Source organism: Zeus faber (genome assembly GCF_960531495.2).
Source record: "Zeus faber genome assembly, chromosome: 1".
NCBI classification, from domain to species: domain Eukaryota; kingdom Metazoa; phylum Chordata; class Actinopteri; order Zeiformes; family Zeidae; genus Zeus; species Zeus faber.
In genome coordinates this window covers 37160860-37178318 of record NC_137193.1, presented here as the reverse complement: position 1 = coordinate 37178318, position 17459 = coordinate 37160860, and the positions used below count along the sequence as shown (strand labels likewise).

Sequence of the window (17459 nt, the reverse complement as noted above, 5' to 3'; positions counted from 1 at the left end):
CAGCACCAATCACGACGAATAAGCATGATTCACAAGGATGGAAAAATTAGGTTGAGGTGGTCATGACGTCCAACAAACTGAAATGTCGTCTGAAGCCCGATTGTAAAATTCTCCAAATTATGTCAACACAAAATTGCAGGGATTGGCCAGTTTGGGCATTTTTCCCTCCATTCATCCCTGCATCGTTATGGCGATGTTTTCCCATTCAGAGCTGATTGAGTCTCTTCAATAAGGACAGTGTCTCTGTTAGGTCTGCTGCCTCCTATAGCCTGCCTACCTGTCTGTCTGTCAGCGTACCAGACAGCCCTCTCTCTGGGAGTGTGTTCCTCAGCCTCTTTGGTCTGAAGTGATGGATGTTACATCACCGTTGCAGGTTGTGTAACCTCTGCTCGTCCACCTCCTGAGCAGCATTTAACCCGTGGGCTCATTGAGAACAAGGTGGCCACCATGACGGGTAGATGGCTCATCTGCTGCTGTGTCATCTCTGATATAAAGAATCATTGGAGAACGGAGCTCCCCGTTCCGCTCCCTGACGCTGCTGTCAGTTATTTAGATTTTATCATCAAGACGTTTTATCCTTGACCTTTCTTTCTGCTGCCCAATCCAACTAACTTTTAGAAGTGGCTGCCAAGTTGCCAACCACGAATCAGCTGTTGGTTGCAACTGACAAAATGGTTGAAGAATAATTATAATCCCATTTTCCATATTCTTGCTTTTCTAAACAGTTTCTAAACACGCAGAGGTATACCACACTTATTCATCACGACTTTAAAGACATGAAAAGTGGTAATGTTAAAATCGTTATTGTGGAGCCCTGCAGTACTGAATAAATAGTAAATAAATACTGCTCAGGCCATGAACCTCCTCAGTGTCCCATCATGGAGGGTTATGGACCATCAGACCTTCTGGTGACAACCTTGTGTTTCCAGAAGGTTCTCTGTAAACAGGAAGTGTGTGATTGGCTGAGAACGCTCGGGTTCAGACATGTCTCGACATGTTTTAGAAGCTGAGCTATAAAGACCTTCTCTCTCCTCTCTCTCCCCTCTCCTCTCTCCCTCCCCTTCCCAGTCAGGAACTTTGATCGCTCCTCGGTGCGTAGCCGCTCCTTCAGGAGGTTGAACCGGGCCTTCAGCGTCCTGCGACGCACCAAGAGTGGCAACGCTGTCAGCAACGAGACGGTGGAGGAGCGCGACAATGTCCGCAACGCCAGTGTGCCGCAGGAAGGTGAGAGGCATTCTGGGATGGATCTGTTCACAGACTCGACGGTTGTTGGTTGATGGTCGTCAACCGCCGTTAAAGTCCATTTAGGCCGGGGGTCTCAAACTGGGATGGACCACTGGACAGGGTGTCTGCAGGTTCTTAAAATGACATTCAATGTCTTAAATTCAGTCTTTGGCCTTAAAAGTCATTAAATAATCTTACATTACAATTTATGGCTTAATTTCGTCATAAACATGGGGTGGCTTAGTAGGTAAAGTTGGTCATCTAATAATTAATGAATCATTGTGATTTAAAAACGTATTTGCAGGCCAGATTTAACAATATGTTATAAACATGTAACAGGCCCCATGAGATGGTTTGAGACCCCTGTTTTAAACCATTTTGACCAAGGGAGAATTCCAGTGAATCATTTTCTTTGTGTTAAGGACATTATATTGGTTGAAATATTAACTAAATGAAAAAAACTGCAGCGAGCAGAGAGTTTGCAAATTGGAGGTTTCATCAGTGTTTTGCTGCGTCTGCATTTTTCACTTTCTGATTCCTTGATGTGTGTGTGTGTGTGTGTGTGTGTGTGTGTGTGTGTGTGTGTGTGTGTGTGTGTGTGTGTGTGTGTGTGTGTGTGTGTGTGTGTGTGTGTGTGTGTGTGTGTGTGTGTGTGGATGCACGTGTGCGTGGGAGAGTCCACAGTGTAGCTGCAGCATATGTTGCTTTAATAATTCAGCTGCAGATTGCATAAGTACTCTGATCAGACGGGGGTCGGCCCTCAAGCTGAGGCTGAAGTTCTCCATGTGGAAGAGTTTACTATCAAAACAAACACAAAGCTTGAGACAGTACTGAGTTATCTATATGAAACAATACATCTGATTAAAAATCCCATGTAAAATAATTTTATTTAAAGTCTCTAATCTAGTAAGGGAGATAACTGTGAAACTCTTTAAGTTAATCATTTTGCTGGGACCCCCTGGAACCTGTGGAAGGGCCCCGAGTTGAAAACCACTGGACTAGGAGATGGCAGAGTCCCCAGATGGCCCCCAGAGGCCTCCATGGACGCGTGCGGTGGTGTTTCTCCTGCAAGCGTGTGTGTGGGGGGGGGGTGTTACTCTCTGTGGTCACGGCTGAGGAAGCTGAGAAATGTTCATCAAAGCCTGAGAGAGCGCGAGAGAGAGACAAACATTGGAAGCAGAGGAGTAAGAATAGATCGAGGGATGAGCGGAAACACCACAGAGGCATAAAAAAAGGTGAAGGATTAAGGGATAGAGAGAGAAAGACGGAGGCTGGAAGGCCTGAGGAAAAGAGGGCTGGAGGGCCCTAGAAAGGCAAATATTTAACGGGTGCGTGAAGAGAAAGAAAGAAAGAAAGCGATGCAGAAAAAATCTGTTTAAAAAGCAGAAAGGAAGAAATACTCATCTGCCAACGTGGTGAGATAATTTCACTCGATGAGATTTCCTCTAAAAACAAAAAACAAGGACAAACAAGGACAGAATTGATCTCAAAGTCTTAAAAATAATTATTACTAAAATTCTGAAATACTCCGAAATTATTCCACTTTCCTTAACCAAGGAAATATGTCTATTTTTGGAGCTTTTTTTATTCCACTTCAAGAGAAATGTACAGACACAATTCTAGACCAAACAGGAACAAAGCATCAGCTCTGTGATTCATGGTTGTGGGCAGGATCTCACAATTCCATTGTATTTGGATATTTTGATGTTTTATACACCATGACAATTGACCTTTCAATTTCTGACGTGCGTCACAAAAATATTTCATGGAAGAAATCCAGTCCTTTTAATGAGAGGAGAAGGAGGAGGGTCATCCAAGCGAAGCTAAACTACAGTTTCCCCCCACCCACAGTGTTGGCCCTCCCCCAGCTCCATCACCTGATCCCCGACGGTGAGCTGACCAGCATCAAGATCACGCGGGCAGACCCCGCCGAGCCACTGGCCATCAGCATCGTCGGGGGCAACGAGACGCCGCTGGTGCGCATCCTGATCCAGGACATCTACAGGGAGGGTGTCATCGCCCGGGACGGACGCCTGTTGCCGGGGGACATGATCCTCAAGGTAGTGGGTCCATTTGAATCAAGTACAATTTGGTTATGTTAATAATGTGGATGGTTGCATGAGGACTTGGACCTACCAAGGCCTCATGAAACCGTCCCAAGCTGTCACTCTACCACCAATGGAGCACTAAAGGGACAGTCCAGTTTTTTGGGGAAAGTCGCTTTTTGTGTCTCTTACCCAGATTCAGACGAGAAGATTGATACCAATTTCATCCATGTTTACTGAGTTAGCCGATGCAAGGCTTCAGATGGGATAAACTAGCCTAGCTCCTAAAACTGAAGTATCCCTGGCGTTTACGGTTAATAACTCTCTATCTCTCTACCCCCCCCCCCCCTCTCTCTCTCTCTGCTGCACTGCATGCTGGGAGTCAGGTGTTTGAGTGAGTGAGCTGCTTAATGGGATTGGGACCTTTTGGAATGTTATTTCTGTTTTTTTTTTACTTTTCAACCGTTTCTTCTTGAAACGGTAGAAGGAGTTTCATTCATTAAAAGCTGTGGGATAGGGAGCGGAGTTTGCGATCAGTGAGACATGGCGTCCCTCCCTCGGAGGGTTTGCGGGCTCTATCGATCAGGCATGGAGTGAATTCCCAGTGAAAACCCAGTTCAGGGTAGAGCAGCGGAGAACCTGCACCCTGAAGCTCAACAACCAGTTCATGTCACGACAAAATAAATAGCAAACCCAACTGTGATGTGGGGGAAAATCTGGTGGAGGAGGAAAGTACTGGACAGCCAGACACTGAAAAGGGCGTGGCAGCCCAAACAGTTTATACAGTGAACAACAGAGACACTGCAAATAAAGATGAACACTGATCAGGAAATGTTGGAGGATGATTCTCTTTCACAATTTTCCGATGCTAGGTCTCAAGATGATCAAAAATTATATTATATACAAGGATTTCTTATGGATTTGATTTTCTGAGGATTTCTTAGATTCAATTTATGGCCGACATACCGTAGAAGTGACCAAGTTTGGGCTGGAGAGTAAAATATTCCCTTAGTCATGGCACAAATTGATTTGCAGGTGTGGCAGTTCTGTTCTCTCAGCATCTAAATGCTACTAACATCTCAGGATCTGAAGTAGAGCAGTAGAGCAAATACACCTTTTATTTTTATAAATGGATATGCGTACAACACCGGGGTAAATCTCGTTAGAACTTTTCAGAGATGGATTGACACACTCAGTTCAACAGCACCTCTCTGATAGTGTTTTAATTGCACGACAAACTTTACAAGTGACAGTAATGTGAAGAGCCTCATCTTCGGTCAGCCTCTTATTTAGCCAGTGTGATTGCCTCAAATCTTCTGACAGATACATGGAGGAAATTAAATTCAACAGTCAAACAATATACATGGGTAAAGATTACAGAGGGCACTGTAAGTGCAGCAAGACTGGACAGGATTTATATAAAAAGATTACTCAAATACGATAACAACCATAACAACCATAGCATAACCTCACGGCTGTTATCTCCTTATCAGCATATCTGACACGCGGTCCTTATTGGCATTTTAATGCCAGGCTAATTCAGGACAAATATTTCTGTCAGAACTTTTCGGGTTTCTGGGAGAAACGGAGGCTGAAAAACAAAATGTGGTAGGGAATTGGAAAAGTGCAGATTAAATAGTTTTGCCAGCAATATACAAAACACATAACAGCTATAAAGAAAGAAACAATAGAGAAGTTAGAAAAAAATTATTAGAATAAAAAAGGATGAAATGATAAGTGGAAATGACAATAAGATCTATAAGAAACTAGAAAGTAAAAATCAGGCTTTCGGTTCCTTTCTTCACAAAATTGCAAAGGGTGCTCTGATTAGAGGTTGTATCTCTACCCTCAGGAATACGGCTGCCCCACCATCTTTCTTCTTTAACTTGGGATGAAAAATGAGGGAACAGAACCTGATGATGCACCTTAAGCGTCCCAGTGGTACAATAACAACTGACCCATCAGAAATTAGGAAGCCGGCAATAGATTTTTATACTGACCTTTTCAGCTCTGGGAACTGTGACGCTGCGTGAGTTGAGGAGATACTGGAAAGACTTCCTGAAGTGGCTGAAGCAAATAGCTCCACTAGACTCCACTATCTCCTTCCATAACATGTATGTTGCAGTCCAGCAGCTAACCCATCGGCAGTCCTTTAGAATCGATGGACTTCCGTCTGAGTTTTGCAAACATTTCTGGGGATTCTTTGTATGGACAACTCTGGAACTCTGCCATTCCGGTGCACAAGGGCAGAGCTGTCATCGCTGCTTAAAGAGGAAGACCATGTCCTGCTGAAGAACTGGAGGCCTGTCTCATTGTTCTGACTACAAGATTTTATTTAAATGTCTTTGAAATAGACTGAGAGATTTTGTGGACATTATACAGTAGTAAACTGTAGTCAGACATACTGTGTACCTGAACAAACAATAATGGGCAATTTGTTTTTAAGCCAATATGTTACTGACTTAACAAAAGCACAAGAAATTGATGTACTGTAGGTCTATTTACTCTTGACCAAGAGAAAGCTATATGTTAAAAGTCGGGAGTGGAGTCAGCTGCCTGGCTGAGGAATAGAGGGATTAGGCAAGGCTGTCCTCTGTCAGGGCAACTCTACACCTAAGCCTTAGAACCTCTTCTTTCCAAGCTCAGGCAGAGTTTCACAGGTTGGTATTTTGTGGAAGATCGAATGCAAGATTCTATTTGTCTCTGCATATGCCGATGATGCCACAGTTTTTATTAGAAGGCAGGAAGACATCCAAGCCCTTGCACAGAACCTGATGTTATGAAAAGCATATGAAAAGCATCATCTGTCAAGGTTAACTGGGCTAAATGTAAGGGATATGCTCTAGGACAATGGCTAAATAAAGAACCACCACAACTGCCAGCAGGATTAGAATGGAGTTCTGATGGTGTTAGGTATATTCCCGGGGAGTAGTGACTTTTAGAGGAAAAACTAGGAGGGAATATTGGAAAGAGGAAGTACTCGATTTTCTAGATCGATTTGGTCCTGCCCAGGTTGCCTTATTAGGGGGGGGCTTTTGGTTGCGAACAGACCAGATTGCTTCTATGCTCTGGCATCGCTTTAACATAATAGAACAACCGGATGTTTCCCTGATAGAAATCCAAAAGAGACTGGTCAACTTCTTTTGAGGAGGATATCACCTGACCGGACTTGCAGTACTGCATCGACCAGTGGTGGAAGGAGGCCAAGGACTGGTTGATGTCTGCAGCCACATCACAGCTTTTCCCTTACAGATGGCACAACATTTTCTCCACCGCAAGAAACAGGTGTCGACCGGGATACATGCTCTTAAATTGGATTGACCCTTCAGAGACAACTCCTTTTTTTCGGTCAGTTGTAAATGCATGGACAAATGTTTTAAAAGCTGAGAGAGACCATTGAAACCATATGGTCACGCAGGGGAGGGACATTGGTCCTGGAACCCTCTCTTCCAGTGCAGGACACTGAGCCCTTTTTGTGTGCAGAGAGTTTTAACTAGAGCTCAACTGACAAAGCTGCAACTTAAGATCTGGAGGACAATAGAAAACCGCAGCAACTTAAGTGAAGAGACTGGCATTAAATGAAATTATTTTCTGCAGAGAAGAGGTCACATGCACACTTCCTGGGCGCTCTGGGGAAGCAACGGGGATGGAGGCTGTTGTGGATCCATCATTGATACATTGATCGCCATAGTTTGCATATTATAAATGGTTTCAAATTTGGATGAGTTTTCAGAATTCTGGCACTGGGAGGCCTGTTATGCACCATAGTCCAAGAATCATTTGTTTTGTCTGTTTGATGGGGTGTGTAATAAAGTATAAAATGTGTAATAATGTTAATAGTATGTGTATGATGATGACACGGTGTATGAACAGTGGAGGACCTATTTTATTATTTATTTATTGTATTGTCTTGACGCTCTGTTTTAACTCAGACATTGGTTAATGGTCTTGTCTCTCTCTCTCTCTCTCTCTCTCTCTCTCTCTCTCTCTCTCTCTCTCTCTCTCAGGTAAACGGTATTGACATCAGTAACGTAGCACATTGCTTCGCCCTGGCCACGCTGAAACAACCCTGCCAGCTGCTGCGTCTCACCGTGCTCAGGGAGCAGCGACATCGCTACCGCTCGCACGCCCACAGTGGCCATGCCCAGGTGCGGGGGCGGGCCCAAGACCCCGCCGGAGTCTACCCAGCCCACCACTTGCCCCACCAGCCCCTGAGGGACGACGGCATCCACGTGGTGCTCAACAAGAGCGTCCCAGACGAGCAGCTGGGCATCAAGCTCGTGCGGCGCCCGGAGGAGCACGGCGTCTACATCTTCCACCTGCTGGAGGGTGGCCTGGCGGCCAGCGATGGCCAACTGAGCGTGGGCGACCGTGTGCTTGCCATCAATGGCCACGATCTACGCTACGGGGCACCAGAGCACGCCGCCCTGCTCATCCAGGTCAGTCTTCTGGGGATTAAAGGTCAGCTAGCATGCTGGAGCCCTGTAGATGCCCAGCCCTGGTGTTGGATGTCAGGTAGAATAACCCTAACAATCCTGAGAACATGGCATCAGTGCATCCTGAGCAGCAGCGTTTCTCTGTGTAATAAATAAAGCTCTCTCTCTCTCTCTCTCTCTCTCTCTCTCTCTCTCTCTCCCTTTCTTTCGCACTCTCTCTCTACCACTTCAAATCAGTATTGATTATATAGGTGGTACTAAATATCCTAGTACTGTTTAATATTGCAATATAATAGTATAGTAAATAAAATACTACTTTACCATTGTCATATATTGTTTAAGGTGATAGAGTCGAGGCCAGATTAACGTGGAAGTTGCTTCACCCTGTCCTTTCAAGTAAATCCAACTCTGCTTGCTATACTGTAGACAGTACCAGACTATAGCTATTTTGGGTCTGCCATGTTATAATATTAATATAATCAGCGTGAACGTGGTAAACATTGTAAGCAATCACCAGCTGTGTGTTGCCATCCTTCGCAGATCAGGGTCCCTGGGTGGATGTAGATAATTGTGGTGATTCAGGCTAATTGCGTAGCTGGCTGGAGATAATAGTCTCTGGAGGGCTGCCCACGCCGCTGCTTCCTAGTGGGCGCTAGTCAATGGTGCTGTGCTGGTGGTTAATGGTGGTTAATTTCAGCGTGTTTGCGGTCGGCTACATGAGGTTTCTGGGATCCAGGTTCCTGTTTGAGGAGACATGCTGGCTCTGCTGGGTCTCTGTGGAGCCAAGATGGCCTCCCCAGAGCATGTGGTTTCTGTCGGAGATTAGGAACTGGCGCTGAATCAATTAAATTAGTTCAATTAAGATGATAACAAGGTGGAGTGGGTAATTTAGGAGTCAGCTCTGTGCCACAGAGAGCAGGGCCGACCTCAATGGAGTAACAAGGGAGGTAGAGCCGAGCAGTTAGTCCTTTGTGCGTGCGTGTGTGTGTGTGTGTGTGTGTGTGTGTGTGTGTGTGTGTGTGTGTATTAATGTGCACATCTGTGTGTGCAGATTGCTTGTGTTTGAGTGTGTACAGTGTGTGGACAGTGAGTAAAATAGAAGAAAATTCAGAGTTTGAGTGACAGGTGCAGTAGGAGTGTGAGTAGGAGAGCAATACAAGACAAAGACAGAGATGACTCAACTAGGGACAGAGGACTCATCTAGGGAGGGAAAATTAATCTTGGGATGGAAACAATTCACCCAGGGCAATGATACTTCCTGTCTTCAAGGTTCTCATATTCGTTCCTCCCCAGGCGAGTGAGGAGAGAGTCCACTTCATCGTGTCTCGTCAGATCTGTGTCCCGACCCCAGACATCTTGCAGGAGGCGCCGTGGGGCATGGACGGCCCTCCACCCTACTCCCCCGTGGACATGGAGCAAACACTACTGGTGAGCAACCCAGCAACGCATAGATGCTGACACCTTGACAGGGCATCACCCCCTGAAACAAACCTGAAATTCAATTTTCTTTTTTGGCGGTTCAAATTGTGCTTATTATTTGCAGTATTCCAAACTATACCTATGTTTCTCAAATGTTTCTATTGAAATTAGGTCCATCCTAAAATCACAATGAATTTAGATGCACTTGGATAGGTTGCACACATACAGTACACATAGAATAATTAACAATCAGTTTTGACGACACAAAACTGTTTGTTTGCGTAAACTGAGTAAATTACTTTCTTAATTAATTGTATTTTATGTCCTATGTAAAGCACATTGAATTGCAATTGTGTATGAAAGCAGCCGCAGAAAATGATTCATACGGAAGCCTGGTGGAGAATGCATGCATACACACACACACACACACACACACACACACACACACAAACCCACACACACACACACACACACACACACACACACACACACACACACACACACACACACACACACACACACACACACACACTCACACATATATAACAATAAATATTGTGGCATCAGAATTGGTAGAATACAAACTATACCAAGCGATATTCTTTTGATCCGACACCGGTCTAATTAAGTATTGGGTATAGTATTCTTGTTGCATTTCATTGAAAAATAACTACACTGTATATTCTTGAGCTGTTTGTTATTATTATTACTGAGTTACTTATTTGATTTAAGTTGTTGAGCCTTACCTTTTATATGTATATTGTCAATTAATTCAATTAAATTATATAATTTAAATTATATCAAAAGTATAATTTAATTTTGATATTGATGCTTTGTTTGGCAGTTTTAGGGCCATTTCCCACAAATTAATTGTAATATTATTGTTTGTATTAGATTTAAGGTCAGATGCTAAACTGAAAATTTTGCAGCAATTTTCATGATGTAAAAAATGTCAGCATGAGTTGATTTTGAATCAAATCATGAGATCCTGCCCAACACCCAACCCTAACACACACACACACGCACGCATGCACGCACACGCACCCACACACACACACACACACACCTAGAAGCTCTGGCTCAGGTCATGTGACTCGGAGCAGAAATGTGTGAATGCAGCACATTGGCGGTGGCGTGTGGGGGGGCACCCCCATCAACCTCAATGTGTCAACACGCTACACACTACACACTATCTGACTCACACACACACACACACACACACACACACACACACACACACACACACACACACACACACACACACATACACGCACACACACACCCACCGCCTCTCATGCTGAATCACTACAACCTGAGCTGGATCCAGTCACAGATACTGGATGAATGTTCTGTCACTGTGGGAAGCACAGACTTAATTTGGGTGTTAGAAACATCTAAGCAGGAGGGGAAGGGTTAAATAAATTAAGTAAAGATATAAAGATATATGAATATAGGTGGCACATTGGCTATTTGATACTGTAACATGTTGCATGATTCACTGAAACAGTCTGGAACCTCTTTCTGCGTTCCATTGGAACTCGGAAATCACTTTTTCCGTCAGTATTTCCTTCTTTCTAGCTAAATGTTCCAATCCCTCTGTTCGGGAAAACATGGACGCCTGCAGCAAATTAGTGTTTCTTTGTAAACTCGTGAATTCTACAGTATCTGGAGCTAAAACTGCGAAGTACTGTAGTTTAGATCCAAGTTACACATGTTTTGTAAAAGAAACTTTGTTCACCATGGTAATGGTATGTGCCACCGTGTTGCCATGACAACATCTCTGTTATTTCGGAAAAAATTGGAAGCAAGTGATCCGCCCCGAAATTCCAACTCAGAATTCCGACTTAAATGGCTTCTTTTCCTCCCTCCTCCTCCTCCTCCTCCTCCTCCTGCTACAGGACTCCTGCCAGAAGCCGGCATGCTATGAAAAGACTGTGACCTTGACCAAGGAGCCGTACGACTCCTTAGGCATGACGGTGGCAGGGGGGATGTCTAGCCGAGGGTGGGACCTGCCCATCTACGTCACCAATGTGGACCCCGATGGAGTGGTGGGACAGGAGGGCACCATCGGAAAAGGTTAACGACAGCAACACAGTGAAAACAAACCAAATAACGACGACGACGATGTTGCAGGCTTCGGCCGATGCCTGAGCAGCATCCGTCTGAACCAGTGGTTCAGAACTCAACTGGTTTAGCCTCAGGATACAAATTTGGCCTCAGCCATCATGTCACGACACAACAACATTTAAGATTTAAACCATTGTCATTTATTCCACAAAATGAAGTGTGGTTACCCACAATCCCACAACAAACAAAAAGAGCAGTAAGGGGTCAAACCCAATTAAATGAAAATCCAATGAAACAACTTCCTGAGATTCCAAAATACGGTTTTATAGAGACAGCAATACAGTACATTTCAAAGTGGCTTTAATGAGAACATCAGGATAAACCACTGAAGTGCCTGACATATTATACAACGATGGTCCACTCAGAATGGTCTGATGACCCAATTTTTTGGGTTGGGAGCCACTAGTTGAGAACCTGGTCTTTAAATATGTCACATAATATTTCTCAGTCAGGAAACCATCAACCATCACCCAATAAGTCTCTTTGTGGGAACTCAAACTCTAGGAGTCTGTGCATAGAAATCCTACTGAGGGATGTGTGTGCTGCATGACTGCATGAAACAAGTTAGTGCGTCAGTATGAGTTCGGATGAATCGAACCAAACGGCTCAGGTGTGAACGTAAGTCTGGGGAGGCATCTGCGGTGGCAGCAATCACAAATATTGACTGGTGCTGATAAGGTGTTTGCTTGGACGAATCCACCAACAAACAAAACGTTGGGTAGGAGTAATTACAATTAGAACCATAGGAACATCTAACCCAGCATTTTAATATTTTATTCTGCAAAAATCAGCTTGCTCTGAAATAGGGCACGACACAGAACAGCACACTCCAAAACTCATTTGATATGAAAGAAGAAACCCAGATGTATGTTTCTTTCTACTCTACCTCCCTCTACTATACTCCACCTCTTCTACTCTGCCTCCCTCTAGCTAGACTTCTACTCCACCTCAACTCTACTCTACCTCTACTCTACTCTACCTCTGCTCTACCCATACTCTGCCTCTACTCGACCTGCACATTAGCATAAAGAACCCCCCCGCCCCCAGATTATCCACCTGCTTCTCCCCTCGTACCACTTTGATTACTGGGCTGCTTCATCGCGGGCAGGTGGTCCTTTGTTTTCTCTGCTTTGTGCTCCAGCGGGACGACAATGAATATTCAGCAGGCAGATGACAAGTCCTTGTCCAATGGAGTATTTATTTTTTTATATTTTTTAGCTGTTGTCAGGGAAACAACAAGAGAAGACAAGGTGCGTCCCATTTGTCAAAATTATACCTCAGGGTACCTGCCGAGGAACAGTGCTGAGGTGCCAGTTTGGTTGAAGGTTCAGAGAGGTTTCTAATGTCTGCCTCCAGCCTGCACAGGCACAAAGTACTGTAATCCTCCCAATCCTCTCAAAGGAAAACTCTGGAACTCTGGTATTTTTTAACTCCAAACCCGGGAGTCAACAAGAGTGATTGGCATCAGAATCTTTTAAATTGTTCCAGTATCAATATAATAGCTTTACTATTCATGGCCTCCGAATGGGGCAATCGCGACCATGTTCTCATAATTTCTCCCCCAGTGATTAAAGATTGAGGTAACACTTAAGCTTTCCTTGAAGAAGGAGTGTTATTCTCCACATAAACAAGATGTATCATGAAGGAATGGGAGAAATCAGTTGATCAATTCCCTTCAATATCTCTTCTTCGACTCATGAATTGATGTTTCCATCGACTGCATTAGCATGCGAGTGCTACAAGTTGTATTAATTGGTGTTCTTGAGGACTTTATAAGTGCTCTCAGTGTCTACAATGGGCAAAATATTATGAAATATTCTAGGCCATCTAAGGAAGTGCCACTTCTTTTCCCACCATTAGGAAGCCCCCTCTTCTTCTACTGTACGAGGCAGTCCTAAGTTTGTCCCTCAAGGAAATTGAGAATTAATGCAAATTCAATATTTGCAATAATTATTGCAAATGCAATATTTGCGAGCGCTTGCAATTTTGCAAGCTCTCTCTGACCTCTTTGGTGCTTACTGAATGTTGAATTTAAAGTTTATTTTATACTTATTACTGAAACCCAAGCAAAAGAGTGGTATTCAGTGCAGAAGCATTGTCGTTCTGAAGTGTCTGCTCTGCTTGGCCCCTGGCTACAGGCGACATCCTGCTGAATGTGAACGGGGTGGACTTGACGGGGGTGACGCAGGGTGAGGCTGTAACCAACCTGAAGAATACCTCCTCCCCCGTGGTGCTGAAGGTCCTGGAGATGCGCCCCCCGGAAGACTGCCAGCCTGAGTGCACGCTGCCGCCCTGTCTCGCCCCCTCGCCCACCGACAGTGCCAAGAGCCCGTCACCCAACGATGACTATGCTCCGCTCTGGGTGTCCTGGTTGCAGCTGCCCAGGTATGACGCCCCCCGCAGGCCTTCCACACCTCCACACTAGTTTTTAACTAGTGTGTAGTGTGGTTTTCTTTCTCTGGTTTGATGCCTGGAGTAACTCCCACCTGACTCCCTGACCTCTGCCAAGTGGCGGCTGAGGCTGTCAGAGCGGTTGGAACTTGGAGGAGGAATTCTAATTTGAATCTCCAAACGAACTGTTTATTCACCACCATTAGGAGGATAGAAGAACTTTTTATAGCATGCAATTAGTGGGCAGAAATGTCAAATGATTATTTATTAAAGTGAACTTGATTCTGCCTCCTCTGCAATACCCTCCTCTTCTTCTGCTGATGCTCCTTTAAGCAGCTAAGTGTGAGGCTCTAATTATCAGACAACTTCCTATGCTTCTCTCCCTCATCAAGTCAGGTTAAGATTAGTGATGAAAGGTTTGGCTCTTTTTTGAGACTCGGTTCTTTAAAGTTCTTGTCAAGCGTTTCATTTTGATGTAACTTTATGACCAATGGAATCAATATAAACCATCAATGAGAAAATTCTATATAATGGCCAATTTCCAAGTTCTACAGACCAGGAAAGCCACAGTATCTGAAACATTGTTGTTATAAAGTCAAATTCCCTGTCCAGACAACTTGTATCCGCATAAATCCAGGTTGAGTCTCGATCCAGTTGAGACAGATCGCTGTTCACACAGAAATGAGCGTGTATCTGCTTAGAGTTGATAGTACTGATGAGGCGGCCCTCCATGTCTGTTAAAATTTAACCCATGTGGTCTTATGCGTCCCTGACCTCCATGAGACCCTGACCTCCAATGCATCCATTACCTCAATTTTGCAGCCCCTTCTCATGTATCCTGAGCGATCGGATCTCAATGTGTCCTTGATGCGTCTTGGGTGCGTTGACCCCTGGATTTAGAGCTGAACACTTGTGATCAGATCATCCAGGAAACAGAGAGTGTCCTGGATGACTGGAGTTCTTTTCTGCTGCAGATCAAAAGCTCAGCGATCAAAAGCTCACTTCCAAGCAAAAGCCCCGTCTTCATCGAACCAAACCCTTTATCTCCTGAGGGGGTTAGTGGTTTTGGAGATTAGAGGTTTTAATCTGCGTCCTGGCTGTTGCAGGCACCTGCATTGCTGTAAAGACATCGTCCTGCGCCGCAGCACCTCGGGCAGCCTGGGCTTCAGCATCGTAGGGGGGCAGGAGGAAGTCAACTGCAACCAGTCCTTCTTCATCCGCTCCATCGTGGAGGGCACGCCGGCGTACAACGACGGAAGGATCCGGTACAGACCTGTTAAATCTATATGATCTGAGTTTTTGTCTGCCAGAATATTCAGCAGACTTTACATTTGCCAGTCTTTATTAAAAGTTTCTGGCCTAAGTGAGTTATTGCATCTAATGCAACTTCTGATTGTGATGCTTTGGAACCAGGAATCCACTGATGGATTCGCATCTAATCTTGTTGATGATGTTCTTCAGGTGTGGGGACATTCTGCTGGAGGTGAACGGGAAGAGCACGTGGGGGATGACCCACACGTCACTGGTGCGTCTCCTAAAGGAGCTGCGCGGCAGAATCACCCTAACCATCGTCTCTTGGCCCGGAAGCCTGCTGTAGGCGAGCTGGGCCAATGTGGTGTTTTGGACCTTGTACGGCAGAGCTGAGGACTGACCGACCACTATGAGCTTGGAGGAGGGGGGGCTTGGACTAGTAATGAGCTATGGACTGATGCCGGACTCCTGAAGGAGCCAAAAGACTCATCTGAGGAGATACAAACCACAGGCCTGGAGACTGACATTCAGTCAAACGGACACCGTATGGACCAAAGCCCTCCCCCTATTGGAGGTTGGGGGGTAGGGAGCAAGATGGCATCTGATGGTTGGAGTACAGATGGTTGTGTGTGTTGGGGGGGTGGGTCACATTGAGTTGCCAATTCCAGTAGTTCTACATTAGGGTATTTGTTAAGTTGAACTCACATTTCCTTAATGTTAATGTTGGGTGTCAAAAAAATGAATCTATCCGAGCACTTGTAATACGTTTCTTTTAATATTTGTCGTGTTCGTTTCAATGGCCTTTTGTTGGAGGCTCCGTTCTGTTTGTACGGAAAGTGGTTGTTATCTCATGTGTCCGACCGAGAGCACATAGCCAAGTAGTCGTCTGTGTTGAGATGTTATTTCAGAAGCTGTTGCTTAAATATCACATCACTGGCAAGAGAAAAAAATATATTAAAAAAATATATTAAGAGGATTAATGTGTTCATAATCTGTTTGACAAGATACTATTTAAGGTGACATTGTGGAGGCCTTACAAATTTTCCTACTTTTGAAAAGAAAAATAAATTGGTTTGTGTGTCTCTGTGGATGCGTTCCGGGTCAGCTCCGGTTCTCGCGCTTTGGCCTGTGTCGTTCATCTGATGGTGCGTTGGGTAAAATAATCAATAAAAATCATATTGAAAAGGAAGGTGGAGTCCCAGAACTTTTACTTTGAAGGCTGAAGAACAAAGTTGGAGTTTAGCTTCCAATAGAAGTGAATACACTCTTATTGACTGTGCTGAGAGGTGTGAGGGAAATGCTTTCCTGCCGTTCTTTCTACTCATGCAGGCCTCGACAATAAAAGTACCCCAGTTGCCCAATGGCTTAAATTTGATTTGGGAGATTCGGGCCATTCTCAATAATGTCGTCGGGTGTGGTCACTATTGTGAACCACATTTCATGTTATAAGTGTGGTATACCTCCTTATGTTTAGAAACTGAAAATATTGTTCTTATTGAAGCATGGGTTGGTTGTCAATTAATTGGTTAACAACTTTCAACCCCCCCATGCTGTGACCTTTCCATGCCATCATAGAAGGCCACATGAGCTGCAGCGTGCACACAGCTCAACATAACAGGACCATTACTTATGCTGCTTTCACACACGCTTTCACAGCTCATGGGTGAACGGAGCAGGTGATTGTCTGGATCATTCACAGGGAGAGTTGCATGGTGATAGCGTCTCTATCATGTGGCAGTTATTTACCTTCATGCGGACCTTCGTGCACGGAGCGTAGCTGCTGCATAGGCTTGGGCAGATTTCCGAATAAATCTTTTATCGATGATCGACTCCATCGATCTCAATTAAAATTGATGAAAGACTATTTTTTATGCGTTAGGAAAAATCTGAGCATTGAAACCGTGTACGTGTAGTTTACCGTGTTCTGAAACTGGAACAGAAAAAGGGAGGAGGGGGCGGAGGCTCTCACCCTTTCCGCTCAGCGCTGTTCATAAACTACTCTGGATCTCACTTCCCCTTTCTACAGTCCCGTATAGAAACTATAAAGGGGGCAGGTGCTAAAAAAAATAAAAGGAACATGGACCCCCAGCTTCGGTTCGAGGCATTTTGCCGTTCTGGTCAAACGGAGCAGCACAGTGGAGCGCTGATCACCGGGAGGAGACGCTCCGTCTGGTCGCCCGTGATCTGCACTCCGCTGTCCTGCTCCGCTCCCACCACTCTATATGCAGATCTTGTGATAATTAATACATAAAAAACATGAACCTAACTTAAAGAAATGAAACTGAATTTTATTGTTTCTCCTCCAGACAACGTTGCGCCCCCGGCTCCCGTGCCAGTCTTTTTATTTTACATCAATTTATTTATTTTCATTTGTTTCCTTCATGGATGAAATTACATTTTTGAACACAACTGAGTTAAGGGACTGTCATGTCTGCCTGTTGCTATAAATGCTTTACTTGTAAATAATAAATCCTGCACTTCTGGAATGGGGAGGGCATTTGCAACATTACATTACGTTCTATGTGCGCAGGATGTCGCACATGTTTAATGTTGGAAAGGTGGTCTC

At 44.6% G+C, this 17459-nt stretch overlaps 1 protein-coding gene across 1 annotated transcript in view; it reads left to right on the top strand.

Annotated features, from left to right (window-relative positions):
* Window positions 1–16006, top strand: part of lnx1 (ligand of numb-protein X 1) — a 34363-nt gene extending 18357 nt beyond the window's left edge. Inside the window, exons 3-10 of the mRNA XM_080016955.1 lie at window positions 1069–1224; window positions 3076–3284; window positions 7277–7708; window positions 8999–9133; window positions 11023–11200; window positions 13390–13636; window positions 14749–14907; window positions 15104–16006. Of these exons, the coding sequence (XP_079873081.1) occupies window positions 1069–1224; window positions 3076–3284; window positions 7277–7708; window positions 8999–9133; window positions 11023–11200; window positions 13390–13636; window positions 14749–14907; window positions 15104–15239 (1652 nt within the window). The 3' untranslated portion in view covers window positions 15240–16006. The remainder of the gene's footprint in view (window positions 1–1068; window positions 1225–3075; window positions 3285–7276; window positions 7709–8998; window positions 9134–11022; window positions 11201–13389; window positions 13637–14748; window positions 14908–15103) is intronic.
* Window positions 16007–17459: the final 1453 nt, after the last annotated feature.